Raw genomic sequence first — 14,441 nt, forward strand, 5'->3', positions numbered from 1 at the left:
GTCGTATCCATTTCCAGGTAGGTGTGTGCGCGCTCGTGCACGCCGTCGGAAGACTATTTACCCTCTGCACACTTCGCAGGGTCGACTGGGGCCCCTGCAGTTTGGCGCCACCTGGCGCCGCATAAGTTACCCCAAGCCGTCGCACCCTTCAGTTCCTCTTTACGCCCCGTGTCTGGTCGTTGGAACAGTGGGTGCAGTGGTTTAACCTGACCTTTCCGATTGTTCCCTAGCTCAATCACTCGTTTTGTTCTTTGTTACTTAATCGTTCTTGTTTTTACTTAGTTAATTAGTTTATTGACAGGTTTAAAGTATAGTTGTTAGTGATATTTGTTAGTAATTAGTTTTCGCGGTTCTGGGCTTTCCCTACCAGCGTCCTGCGCCCTCACCCGCTCTCCAGCCCCTCCGCCCTGGGCGTCGTCGGCGTTGTATATAGCAGTGTCGCGCTGGCAATAGGCCGATGCCGACGAGGAGGATTCCTCTACGACTCCTGTCTTAAGTGCCTTGGGGAATCGCCATTATCCTTTCCTTAAGACTGCGCCCATTCTGCAACGGCCATTTAAGGCTAGCCGCCAAAACAGAAGTGAAGGAAAGTCGGGGACCGCGGTGGACTCCGCGGGCAGGATCATGATTAATAGTTCATTTCACATTATTGCAAATGTTATTTTTAAATAGTTATATTGGGAACAAGAATTCCATTAATCAAAATCATAGATAATGAACAAATAAATGGCAACCTAATTTGTCTCATTCATGGATGTGGATTATAATGCAAATAATCCAGGAATCATGTAGGTTGTTGCTCTTGAATATGAGTATTATGCATATACTGTATGTCTTTTAGTTCACAAACATCACAGATGACTTCTGTGAATGCAGCTCTTGTCCCAACTTTTTCTCACTTATCTGCAAACTGAAGGAGGCAATCTTTCCAAATTGAAAGTTGTCACTGTGTTGCAATTTTTTTCAGTAATTTAACAGTGATTTATCCAAATATAGGTTCAAAAACCTGCAAGGTGCCATCATCTTGTAGCAGAACATGTGAAAGCTCTCACAAGGGAGATCTGGTGTGCAAACCAGTTTTGATTTGATAGCTTTATGTTTAGTCTGTCTAAGACATCCTTCTCCTTTTCTTGAAAGGAGTTATTTTTTTCCACTAGTGAGAGACGAACCCACCATTTTAAATGGCAAAGTTCCTCCTTTGGAAGAAATAGTTCCATCTCCATATGTTAAAAAATGCCAAATGTACCACGCAACAGCTAAGGCAGTGCTCACTTTAAGAGCCACATTTTTAGCAGCAGCTTTTAATATTCTGCTTGCAAAAACATATTTGCACAATTGTACAGTTCTCAATTTTTAGCAGATAAATCCATTAGTGGACCACCATCTACCGAATTTGCATGTGCAAATGCAAGTGAGCAGGCACTTGTGTTTGAATATTTTTGCAAGCATAACGTCAAATGAAGCTGACTGAAAAGCACTGAGGTGCCCTAAACACTGTATGCTTACAGGGTGTGACAGTGCCTCCCTCTCCCCAATCTAGAGTGACTGCATTTGCCTACAAGAGTTTGAAGTCTCCTTCCCCACTGTGAAGAAATAACATTTTGTCTGATCTCTGCTCATGTACTTTTTTGCTATTTCTCTTAAGATGGAAATTGTACACTCCCATTTTATATTCACATTTGCTGAAGGCTGAAATTTCCTCTCAGTGTAGGGAAATTTGGCCCTTAGGAGTGGTCGTCTTCTTTAGGAGAATTCTGCTAACTTGGTCTGTTAGGAAGGGAATTGCCATCCTCTCCCACCCACCTCCACAGCTCTTGGTCCCCTCTGTACTTTTGTATCTTGTGGGAAAGATGATAACCCCTTTCATGTTACTGTGCTACTGGTGGCACTCTTATCTGTGGGTGGATTGCAGCTGGACCTTTAGGGCAAACCTTGCTCCCCAAGTACTGAGTGGTTTAGCTGTGCTACAGAATTACCCCTAATTGCATCCTCAGGCCAGGGTCCTTTTTACAATTCTTACCCAGAGAAACTGGGGCAAGATGTGTCCCTCCCTCCAAGTACAAAGAATTCTCTCCCATGTTCCCCAGTGTATCTCTGGCTGGTTCAGTGCGAGATGTTTTAATGATAGTGCTTTCTCTTGGAATTGTGGCTCTGTCTCTCAGGCATGATGTAGCCGTGCAAAAATGTAAAACATCTTTCTTAGTTTACTGCAGGAAATTCAGCATCCAACTAAGGAAGTTTTATCACATCTCTCGTTCAGTTACTATTTCCTACATTTCAAATATACTGCAGCCTGTACAGCAGCTTTTTTTTTCTTTAATTTTGTTGCAAATCTTTCTGACTTACCCCAGACTTTGACTGGTAAATGTCATGAATCTCGGGCCAGCTTTAATTAGGAATTTTCTAAATCTATTAACAAAAGAGATACACTTAATACATTATGTCAACCAGAGCTGGGTTTTCTTTAGCTATTTCCAAGGCTGCAATAGGCACAGCTTGAAACTTGCTGGGATTTTCCATGGGTGTCGTATTTTATGTCGTGCTAATATAAAATGGTCTGTTTCACTTCATCAGGACTTTAGCTTAAGGTTAATGTATTTATGTAAGATTAATCTTGCCATGTTGTTTTAGTCATCAGGATTGTAAACAGCATTGTTCATACAGTGGTTTCTGAATGCCATTTTAAAGCTTACCCTGGGAGCTACAGGCTCCCATTTATTCCCAATTTTATCTTGCAGGTCACTTGATTTTTTAGAATATTCCTTTCTGCTTTTCCAACATGGTAATTATTTATGAAAATTGGTAAAAATCCCTCACAGGTTTGGACAGAGCTATGTTAAATTTTTGCCTGTCTTTTCTCTCTCCTTCTGTGGCCCTCAAATTCCCTTTTTTTAAAAAAACACTATTGTTCAGTTATAAATCCCTTTTTGTTACTGAAGAATTCTGCTTTTTGGAGTCCTTCCTCTCCCAGCCATTCTTAACCTTTTCTTAAGTGCTCCTTCAGTCACTATTATTTGCTATTCTAGTATGTCAAACAGTTTATAGGAGCCTGACATGCTTTGCTCTCACTGGAGATTATTAAAAAATAACTCTTTGTGATGTAGTAGGTCAAAATTAATGTGCATAATGCTAAAAAATGTAGCTCAGATATGCATGATGGTTCTGAATAGGAGCAGAGATGTAGTGTTAATAGGAAGATTATACTTAGAAAACAAGAGGAAGGAATGAGCTTTTCTCTGTCTTTTTTCTTGTAGGGGAGAGACCATTCCAATGCAGATATTGTCCATACAGTGCCTCTCAGAAAGGGAACCTAAAAACACATGTACAGTGTGTGCACTGGGTACCCTTTGACAACAGCCAGTACCCTGATTGACGATTCCAACAACCACAAAGTGATGATCCTAACAACCCTATAGAAGAACAGCTGGAAAACTTCCCTACAAGCCATCAAATCTCTGGAGTCACTATGCTAGAGTGAAAACAGTGCTCTGCTAGAATGGAGATGCCTCTGCACTGTTAATCATTTTAAAATAAATGAAGATGCTACACAAGATATATATAAATTGACATACTAATCAGTCCCATGGTTCCTTATTTCCTTTATAATAAACAGTGGAGTTGGCAAGCACTGTGGCAGTGCAAGGCATCTATATTAATCAAGATAAGTTTGAGACACTGGAATAATTAAACTATATGTGATTTGGACAGCGTGAAGAATTTAAGTACTGTAACAAAAACCTCCCTGATGCTCAGAGTGACTATTTGATACATTTGAAAAACGGCAGTGGATTGGGGGCCGAACAAGTATTAATTAATTAAACTGCCACTGCTTGTCATGAGGAAAAATAAACTTTTAAAAAGAAGGACGGGGAGGGGGAAAGAGGTGGCATTTGGTGCTTTGGAGAGCAGTGCTTCATGAAGGACTAAAGAGGAGACCATCATTCTACAATGGTTTATTTCATTACAGTTTGGGGACCACTTGGATTTCTAAATCTCTTGTTCTTGACTGCGCACCATTAATAGTATGTGAATATGGAAATTGAAACACTTCCACAGAAATGCTTATATTCTGCGTTGGAAAAGAAAAAGCTGGTTGAACACTAAGAAAAATAGGCTTTGGTGTTTTACTCTCAGGACCTTTTTTGTAACAGGGCTACTTTCTTTGACCTGATCACAAAGGAAGTCTGCACGTTTTAAAAAATTATTCAGCTGTTTAAAGCCGCTGATCTGTACGTTTTTAATAGAAAAGGAGTCGCTGAACAAGTTCAGGCTGACCTAGGCCCTTAGGGTACTGGACGCTCCTGTATTTTTGTTCAGCAAGCCAGTTACCCTTCCTTTCTGGGCTTGGTGACATTTTGAAAAGATGAGTAACTTCTTTTGTGGTGGCAGGTTAATGTTCATATAATGTGTCATGTCTTGTACTTGGTTATCACTGGTGGTGTTAGAAGGGAAAAAAGAGCTTTATATACCTCTTCTACAGTAACTCTTTTAAATGCAAGTTTTCAAGGTGGAGGTTGTGGCACATAGGTTGGTAAACCATGCAGTGTAAGCAATTAAAAAAATGTATTCCACAGATATAAATATTTTCTTTTCTCATTGCTGTGACACTGTGTGTGATGGTAATATTTCTGAGAGTTTCAGATTTTGCACATATTTTATGCATTATCAAAAGTTACTGCTGCCTTGAAAGAAAATGTTCTGTGAAATTTTTTGCAAAAGCTTTACTAGGTGTTTTTTTTTAATTGTAACATTTTGTAAAGGCAGGAAATGGATTAAAAAAAACTAGCATGCTAATTATATTTTTCAAAAAAAAGCAATAATTTTACATGTACAGAAATGATGCTAACCTTTAATACCGGCGAGAGCAACAGTTTACTTAATACAATAATGGAATAGTGCTGTTTTTGTAGTAAATGGGCTTCTGACACAGAGATTTGTTTAAAAAAAAAACCAAAACAAAAAACATAAAGCGTGATTTTTCTGTTTTAACCATTTTTTTTGTTTGCTTGGGGTTTTTTTAGGGTTTTGTTTGTTTGTTTGTTTGTTTTGCTTTGTTTGTTTTTAAACTTAGTCAATAATTGGTTCTGGCTACTACTTGTTACTTGTTGTGAATTACTTGACAGTTCTTGTTACTTTGCAACACTTGCAAAAATGCAAATATAACTTTCATGTGTAATTTTTTTTTACTAATTTTTTCTCATACTTTTACACCAGATGTGTACCAGGATTCTCTGTAGTCCTGGTGTAGTTAGGAATGTCTGTGCAAATATTTATAAGTGACTGCCATTGACTGTTTTGTAAAGTTATTTTGAGGGAAGTCGCCAGACACATTCCATTGTGTACACGCACACAGACACATACACACAAAATTGCTGTGTGGATTAATGATCATCATTTTGGGGTTTGCACTAGCTTTTTTGGTTGCTTTCTGAGTCATATTTTTCTTTGATGAAAGTAATGATGACAGTTCAGGAATGCACGAAAGCTAGTTGCTTATCTTATTTGTTTGTGTTTTAGTTATTAAAATCTCTTCTGTACCCAAAATGGCATAAAAGTGTAGTGTACATTTGTAATTTTTTTTATTTTTTCCTGTTTTGCAAGCTGATGCGGAAAATCATAATTAATATTTAGAGCAGATGTTGCTTTCTGGAACCTTTTTTCCAGAATACCTGACAGAGGCGAGGATAGTGCTGTCACTGCCATTACTGGGTACTAATCAGCAAAGTTACAATCATAATTTAGCTACATGAAGAACAACAGTAAGGGAAATCAGTTTAAATAATTATATGCTGTGTATAGCACAGAAATGAGATTTTCACCTAATTAAACAGGAAATGGGAGGAGTTGGTGAGAGAGAGCCAACCTCAAAGACCAGCCACTTTCAGATGTGAATCCCAGGCTTTCTTGTTCCTTCTTTATCATTGTATTGTATTGATTTTTTAATTCAGTTAGGCCATAGTATTTAAAATGATTTGTGTTCTTTATTTATTTAGTTAATTGGTTTTGATCAGCTTTTTTAAACAGCATGATGATTTTTTAGCATGACACACTCCTGTAAGCCATCTTCTGACTGTTACAGACTTTCTACTACCTCTGCCAATCTACTGTTTCCTCTCCTTAACAGGTTTTTACAGTGTTGCAGTCTAATGTAACTTAGCCAATAAAGGGTATGATTATCTATACTGCAGATTCTCAGTGTATCTGCCATCCCTCTTTTTCTCTCTCTGTTTTTGCCTTTATTTTTCGTCATACTTAAAAAAGCAAGTGACAGAAAGATTCTCTGCCACAATATTTTTTCTATAGTGAATGTTTTAGATTGACCAAAATGTTGTCAGACTCAAAGTAACCTCTTCTTGAAGATAATCAACTAGTGTATTGCTGTGTTTCTGTTTGCATCCTGGAATTCTTACTGTCAAAAATGTATGAATAAATTCTTACATGGTTTAAAAAAAAATAAAGCGGGTGGGGGGAAGCAAATCATAAAGCCAAAACAGGTTTTAGTTTTGTGTTTCAAAACCACTTAGTGGAAAAGCTCAGCACAAATTGCCATCCCCACCCCAAGAAGGACACTGCTTACATGAAAACAGCTAATTAAAGGAAATTACCCTTTGGAAAGTATCAGCCTGTATTTGTCAGTCAGGTGAAATCTGTCTGTTGAGTGATCTCCAAGCTTTGACAGTGTGTACATTTCATGGTAATCTGTGTAAGCATGATACCTTCTAAGAGTGCCTCATGCTGCATACAACATTTTTATATTTTGGAATGCACATATACATTTGTCTCAGTCAATATTTCAGAGTATATTATACATTTGTGAACCTTTTACTTACATTCGTATGCATGTGTTCTCAAATGCTCACTTTTGGGCATTCACAACTTGGCCTGTACATTTTTCTCCATACTTGTGTATTTAACTATAGAAATATTTGTGCAGCCCTATGAAATGATGAGAATGCATTGACACATTAGGAATTTCTCTTTTGCAATTCCCAAAATGTGTGATTTAACTAGCCTGCGGGGAGAGAAGGACTGGAGTGAAGAGTTTGAAGCAGGGTACCATTTCACAGTTGATTCTCTTCTTGACTTGCATTCCAACAAATTTAAAAACAGCAGATTGTTCTTCATGTAAAAAAACATCAGTCCAGTTTTTGTAATTCATCGGTTTCATACAAAGCAATCCATTGTCCTCCAAGTCACTTTTTGTGTTTTTTGCTTTCATTGTTCAGTTCCATACTGGTCAAATTTTGCCCTCTTAGGTAAATCCTACTGTAGGTAGGTAATCCTACTGATTTCAGTGGGAGCTTTGACTAACGTGTGCTTGTTAGAACCCAGTATGTTTCAGAAAAAGTTAGAGGGACACTAAGATAAAACAGAAATATTTATAACGCACACTTACCTCTTTTACTAAGAACATCATATATTGGAAGACACTGTGCATTGGGCCAGCACAGGTGCAGAGGGAAGCGGGATGACTCAAGATACCTCCCCTCTGTTCATGGACCAAACATTTTCTGAGTGCCTGCACTCTGCTGAGAGCAAGACTGCCTCTTGCTACTGCCTTCTGGGGCACTACCCATTGCAGAGGGGACAGGGAGAACTGGAACTACAACCCTATATCATCACAACTGAGAGCAGAGCTGGCTTACCACATAAGGGTGTATATGTTGGCATTCCCTGAAGACAATTAGCAGGCTGCATGCTGGGATCTCAGCTCTATTACAGTAATTACTATATTGCAATTGGATTGATCTGGGGAGATTTTCTATCATCTGTCACTGCAGGAATCGCAAACTAACGAAATTGACCTCTTTAACCTTCTCAAGGTAAAATGTAATCTTAATTTATTTCCAATAGCACCTGTCATGTGATAGGCATTTTCCAAACAAAGAAAAAGGTACAATCCCTTTCCCTAATGATCTCACAACCTAAAGACAGACAAAAAGATGGGGGGTAGGGAGTAGCAGCAAAATATATATGCAGTTATGTTAATAGAAATACATAGGTATTTAATAGGATAAGTATTTCCAAATTGCTTCTTATAGGCTTGTTGTCAGTGTGAATGAGAGCTTTTGTTGTGGGGATAGATAGAATAGCTCAGTTCTTCAAGTTGTTGAGTAAGATGCAGCAGCAGGACTTGGCAGCAACTTGGATATTTGAGGCAAGGAGAAGGATGAGTCAAAGATGACCCCCAGACTGTGGGCTTGAGTAAGAAGGAGAATGTTGACCTTTTCAGTGGAAGGGGTTAGTGGAGAGGGTTTAGAAGAGATAAGGAGTTTAGTTTTGCCCACATTAAGTTGAAATTGATGGTGAGATATGCAGGAAGAGTTAGCCAAGATACAGGACTATATGGAGACAAGATAAAAATGGTGGAAAGATAGAGCTGAAACTGAATCAATAGAGGTTAACATGGAACTCAAAGTGGTGAAGGTGTTTTGAAAAGTGTAGTCAACAATGTGAAAAAGCAGCAGTTATGTCTAAAAGGATGGGGATGAAGTAGAGATCATGAAACTCAGTTAGGAGAAGGTCTGTCTGCCCCAACCTACTTTATTAGGGCCCCCATCTAATTATGAAATAAAATAGACAAACTGGAAGCAACAGGAATCTTCCAACAGTTTAAAGCTGATGTGTCATCTTATCCTGCAAGACAGGTGCTCATTGCCTGAACCTGAATTATTTTGTGACAAAAAATGAGAAAAACATGATGGATCATCACTTTAGAGGACATAATATTTTTTAAGCAGATGTTGCATTGCAACAATCCTTTGAGGCTGCTGGAGGATATATGTAGATAGCACTCTCCAGGATACTGTATTTGTAGGTCACATCATAGGGTATTGCTTGAAAGAGCTGGGGGTGCCTCACGCCTTTAAGAAAATAAATGTACTATTAAAATGGCTTCCCACCTTTGTGATTATACCTTTTGAAATTCTTACAACCACAGACTAACATTATGGTGAGCAGCAGAGTGGCATGGATGGCTTTATGTTTGTGCTTCTGGAGAGAGGCTCTATTACCTGTGTCATCAGTATTTCCTTCAAAGTTGAGTTAGTCTTGAAGAGGTCAGAAAATGATACCTATCTTCCTTTGCTGTGAAATGAGATTAGTGCATATAGCTCATCATCTGCCTAAGCACTGTGCTATAGAAGATCCTCAAGGGAAGGAAGATTATCTAGGCAGAGGAAAAGGCTTTATTAGTCTTGTAAGTGGCCCATTTTCAGTTAGGACACGAGACAAAAGAATGTGTGCCAGCTCTTTCTAAATCCACAGTTCATTAGCAACTCTAGGAAGCAGATTCCTCTAGTTTATGTGGAAGTGGCTTTGGATAACAAGTACATAGCTTGGTTCCTGCCACTAAGGTATTCCACAGAATTCCACTGTGGTGTTCTGAAAAACAATTGATGTGTAAAGTGAGAATGTCAGAGAACCTATGAAAACAACATGGGACAGATATGCAGGAGAAGTAAACCCCATGTTTACAGAATGGGAAAAGACCCTTCATTCTTACCACTTTGGGATTAGTTTTTATGATTTGTAAGGATCATTAAAGGAAGTATTGTTTGATTCTTCCTGTTACCCAGGGCCTATCTGCACTGTGCTTCAGAGGAGAGAGTTGATCTCCAGAATCTGGGTCTGAAGCAGTGAAGAACCCTCCATATTCTATTCCCCACTATTCCCATGGACTTGGGTGTCTGGCAGGCAAAAAGCAAAAGGGGACAATAGTGAGCAGCCTAAAGTACATTACCATATAAAGTGTCAGAGATACCCCCTCCCCCACCAGTTCTAAATAAGGCCTTCTGTAAGGGAAGAGCTGAATTCTTCTTGTATTTGATTTGATATCTTCTTGTTTCATGAGCTCTTTGTCCTTTCAACTGATGGGCAACAAAGGGAAATCCTCCAGGTACTATGGTGTCTGAGCAATTTTTAGACAGATACTTTGGAACGTTTCCCCAGGCTTACTCAACTTCAGCCAAGCATTTTGCCTGCTATCATCAAACGGGCAATGAGTGTAATCAGGGCTGGCGCTACCATTTAGGTGACCTAGGCAATGGCCTAGGGCGCCAGAATTTTGGGGGGGTGCTATTTTGCCGGGGGGGGGGGCAGCATGCGGGTCCAGTGGACCTACCGCAGTCATGCTGGCGGACGGTCCGCTGCTGGAAAGGCTCCAGTGGAGCTGTCGCAGTCATTTCGGCGGGCAGTCCGCTGGTCTAAAGGCTCCGGCGGACCTACCGCAGTCATGCCTGCGGCAGCTCCACCGGAGCCTTTAGACCAGCGGACCGCCCGCCGACACGACTGCGGCAGCTCCACTGGAGCCATTCCAGCAGCAGACTGTCTGCCGGCATGACTATGGTAGGTCCACCGGACCCGCGGGGGGCGGCGAAATGGCCGTCCGCCTAGGGCGTCAGAAACCCTGGCGCTGCTCCTGCGTGTAATAATACCAGGCTCAGCTTGTGCAGTTTAGCAGGGTAGTACAGCTGTAGTGGCTGAATACGTATTGAGACCTTCGTGAATTCTGCTGAACAGGAGACTAACCTTTTCTACTTTTTTTTTTTTTTAATATGGGGGAGGATTCTACGTATTTGGTAGAATCTTGTCAGCATTATTCTCTCCTGTACCACAAACCTTTGTGAAAGCAGTGCTACAGCTGCTGGCACAGTAGTCTGCCCCTCTACATGTGAGTAACTGATGGGGTGTCAGCTTAACAGCTAACAGTGTAGTACTTAAAATTCCATTGGTATGTTGAGGTCAGAGCTGAAGTTTGAGGAGGGAGACCTTAAGAAAGTCTGGCAAGACTACAGCATGGGACAAGCTTTATGAACCTGGGAATCGCTGTGCTCCTGGCTGGTTCTGGCATCTCCCTGGATGCTCCTTGAGATAGTTTGCTCCTGATTGCTCCTTGTCCTGAAGTGGGTGGAGGGATGTGGTTGAGTTGCTGCCCCTGGTACTGGCTGCAGCTTGCCCTGAGCTGGGGATCTCTCTGATTCCAGCTATCAGCTGTGGATGTTCTGTCTGGACTTGCTGTCTCCTGTCTGGGTGCTGAGCTCTTCCTGCCCCTTGCTCACTAGGCCTCCAGCCCTGGTTCTGCCTGCCCCCTGGCTCATTCCCTTGTGGCCAGGGAGAGGTGGCTAGAACTCTGCCCCAATGAGCATCACTCTAGCCTTAGCTCCAACTCAGTGGCCATGGGATGGGGTTTGCAGGATTGTGTTCTTTATGATTATTGTCATCCCAACCAGGTCTCTCTACAGTTAGACTAAGGACTCCCAAGGAAAGACTTCCTAGAGCAGCCCTAACTATAGAGAGTGTCTCATCCGCTCTTCACATCAGCAGATTTCAGCCATTAGGCTGGAGTGGTGCAGAATCTGACTGAAGCCAGGAACATACCAGCCAACTGGGAAGACTTACCAGGCTTGTCTTGTACATGCTTCCCCTTGCAGGACCACACTAAGTTACACGAACTCAGGCCAGTGATCTTGGGATGGCTTGTCTGCGTAAGTGCCAGCCACTGTGAAAGTACAGACTACAGCAGAATTTGGCCCAAGTGTAGGCAGGGGCAGCAGCATGATTCAAGAAGCCTGCTTTTACCTTTTTTTTTTATATATTTTTTTCTGGAGGCATGTTGATCCTGAGCACTAGGAATATATCCAAACAGACCCAAGGGAAATTCAGGTGAATTCTCCATTTGTCGCTGCTAAAGATAATTTGATGGATGATTTTATAGATCCGTCCTTTTGCTCGGTGTTGTAGGTGATGCTGGACAAAGCAATTTACCAGTTCAGGGCAGCAGGAAGGACAGGCAGTGAGCAAGAGTCAAAAAATGACATAGGCTTTTCACTCGCTGCCAGTAAGGCTGATGATTTACTTCATAGTGCACTGTTTACGGGCTACTCCATTTTTTACACTGTCTCCAAAAGTTTTGGTGCCTTCATAGAAAGAGACACTTTATGAAGGTATTCCCTGTATAAGGTACTCAGATGGCTTTTGTATGCCCCAACAATGCAAAATGATGTGAGGAATTACATGTGGAGGAAGCGTAAAGGAAGCAGTTTGAGAAACAGCAGTAAGGTCATTGCTAGTGCTAGCTTTCCTAAGCATGAAATGAAATTCTTTGTCAAGTGAATTTATTCTCTGCAGGGATAAAATTAGCTACCATTGTTAAGTCAACAGCAACTTTAAAAGAAACACAAAGGTAGCTGTAGTTATCACTAAGCCACATGAATGTAGTTCTTGGAGTTGTACTCTGTGAGTATTTTGAAGAAAAATAGTCTTTTGCATAAATGTTACTAGATTCTTTGAAAAATAAAAGTAAACTCAAATGACTAGAAAAACATTCCTTGAATGTTGTAAACAGGAATTTGTTGCATTGGTCAGAATGACTCCAGTAATTTGAACTTGCAAGAAATAGTTATATAAAAAAAAATGAGTATACTTATCTCCTAGAACTGGAAGGGACCTTGAAAGGTCATTGAGTCCAGCCTTCTGCCTTCACTAGGCAGGACCAAGTACTGATTTTGCTTCAGATCCCTAAGTGGCCTTCTCAAGGATTGAGCTCACAACCCTGGGTTTAGCAGGCCAATGCTCAAACCACTGAGCTAGCCTTCCCCCAACTTGAACACTTCATTGACATCCTGGGAACAGGCATCATTATAATAGTAATCGCTGGTAGGCTTTAAATTGACTTGACCAACATTCTTACAGAAGCTGGTTTGGAGAGGTCATATCAAATACTTAAAAAAAATGTTCTTAAATTCCTTGGCAGCTGTGCCTAACCGTATTTGGTAATTATCAGAAGCTTCTGAGTGACTCATTGGACAATATGTATTTTTAGTTATTCTCCAGATCATTTCTAATACTTCTTTAAGGACAATAATTTTTTGCAAGATTATTGAGTTTCTATTATGTTTTAAAGGTCCATATTTGGATTACAGAGCTGCTTAGCAGCCTCAAGCAAGATAGACACTGTACAGACACATAGAGGCAGTCCCTAAACAGTCTAAACAGAGAAGACACAGAGTAGTCCAAAGAAGTATTAACTCCATTTTCCAAATGTAGAACTGAGTCAAAGAGATTTTGTGACATCCTAAAATCACTTAGGAAGTCTTTGACACAGCCAAGAATTGGACCCATATCACCTGAATACCAGTCCAGTACCTTAACTACAAGATTATCCAATTCTCTGAGGTCTGATTCCAAAGTCCTTCCTGAGGTAAATATGCCATTTATTTCCAATTAGTTAATTAATTCCAGGGTATTGAAATGCGCTTGCAATTTTAATCTAATCTCATGGGTGCCATCTCAATGCAAGTTATGCTCACCTAGAAAAAATAATAAACTAAATTCTAAAATCTACATTAATGTTAAGGACGACAAACAAACCCAGCCATGCTCCAGGCAATGTTTGGGCACAATGTCTGTGGTGTTGAGGATGTCTTTTATATTTAATTTTCTTCCTTTAGTGGATTTATTTCTCCACTTACCATTAATGTCATATTATAAAACAAAACCGGAATCTACATCTTGGCTCTTGTAGTACAATCTGCCCTACATAAGGGACAGTAAGTTGCTGCACTGGTCAAGGAGCAGCCCAGGGATTTCTTCCCTTGTCCCACCTTATTTCAGGGGAATAGGAATCTATTATTGATCCCTACCAGTACCAGATTATTACCTCTCCCTCCAGCAGCTTGGCTACGTTGATTGATGGTTCGGGAAGGAACTTTTGGCTCCTCCTACTTTCCTCCCACTTGTTGGGGGAAGAGTAGTGAGCATGTAGTACTTACTTATCCCTAATACACTGGACTCTCAAGTCCTGGGAGGCCACAGAGGGGCTTGCTGGGAAGTCTTACTGTCCCTTATGTTTCTGTAAAGCTGCATAGACTGAGCTACAATCTGACCCTTAGCCATCAGGGAGTGCATAAAGTGCTAGGTATGAACTTTTGCATTTGACCAGGGCTAGGAAGGGATGGTTACTTGCTGTCCTACAATATTTAATGCAGGAAGGTCTTACCCAGGCCAGGGATCCCTATGTTACATTCTTTCTACACTTCCAGAAGCTACTCTATATAAAGAGAAAATAAGAATGAGGGCCAGAAAGGTGGTGCTGCCACTGATTGCTCTAACTTATCTATGGGAAACTTTTTTTTCCCTAGAATTCAATAGAGAAAATTTAATGCTTAATTTTTTTAAGCCCTTAATTTTTAATTACACAACATATCTGTGAACAAAGATATAACTTTTGTCCATTTTTGTCTGGAAGGGGGTAAGATTTTATTTAAGGACAAATAAAGCAGCAGAGAATCCTGTGGCACCTTATAGACTAACGGAAGTTTTGGAGCATGAGCTTTCGTGGGTGAATACCCACTTCGTCAGACGCAGGTAGTGGAAATTTCTAGGGGTAGGTATATATATGCTAGCAAGCAAGCTAGAGATAACGAGGTTAGTTCAATCAG

The 14,441-nt window shown here is 40.5% G+C and overlaps 1 protein-coding gene across 5 annotated transcripts in view; it reads left to right on the forward strand.

The window, feature by feature from the left end:
* The window catches only part of ZNF516 (zinc finger protein 516), a 155,368-nt gene extending 149,181 nt beyond the window's left edge, over window positions 1-6,187 (forward strand). For all 5 annotated transcript variants that reach the window (XM_075062903.1, XM_075062905.1, XM_075062904.1 and 2 more), the window contains one exon: window positions 3,255-6,187. In XM_075062903.1, coding sequence (XP_074919004.1) covers window positions 3,255-3,314 — 60 coding nt within the window. In that variant the 3' untranslated portion in view covers window positions 3,315-6,187. The remainder of the gene's footprint in view (window positions 1-3,254) is intronic.
* The last annotated feature ends 8,254 nt before the right edge of the window (window positions 6,188-14,441 follow it).

This window comes from Chelonoidis abingdonii, chromosome 2 (genome assembly GCF_003597395.2).
Source record: "Chelonoidis abingdonii isolate Lonesome George chromosome 2, CheloAbing_2.0, whole genome shotgun sequence".
NCBI lineage: Eukaryota > Metazoa > Chordata > Testudines > Testudinidae > Chelonoidis > Chelonoidis abingdonii.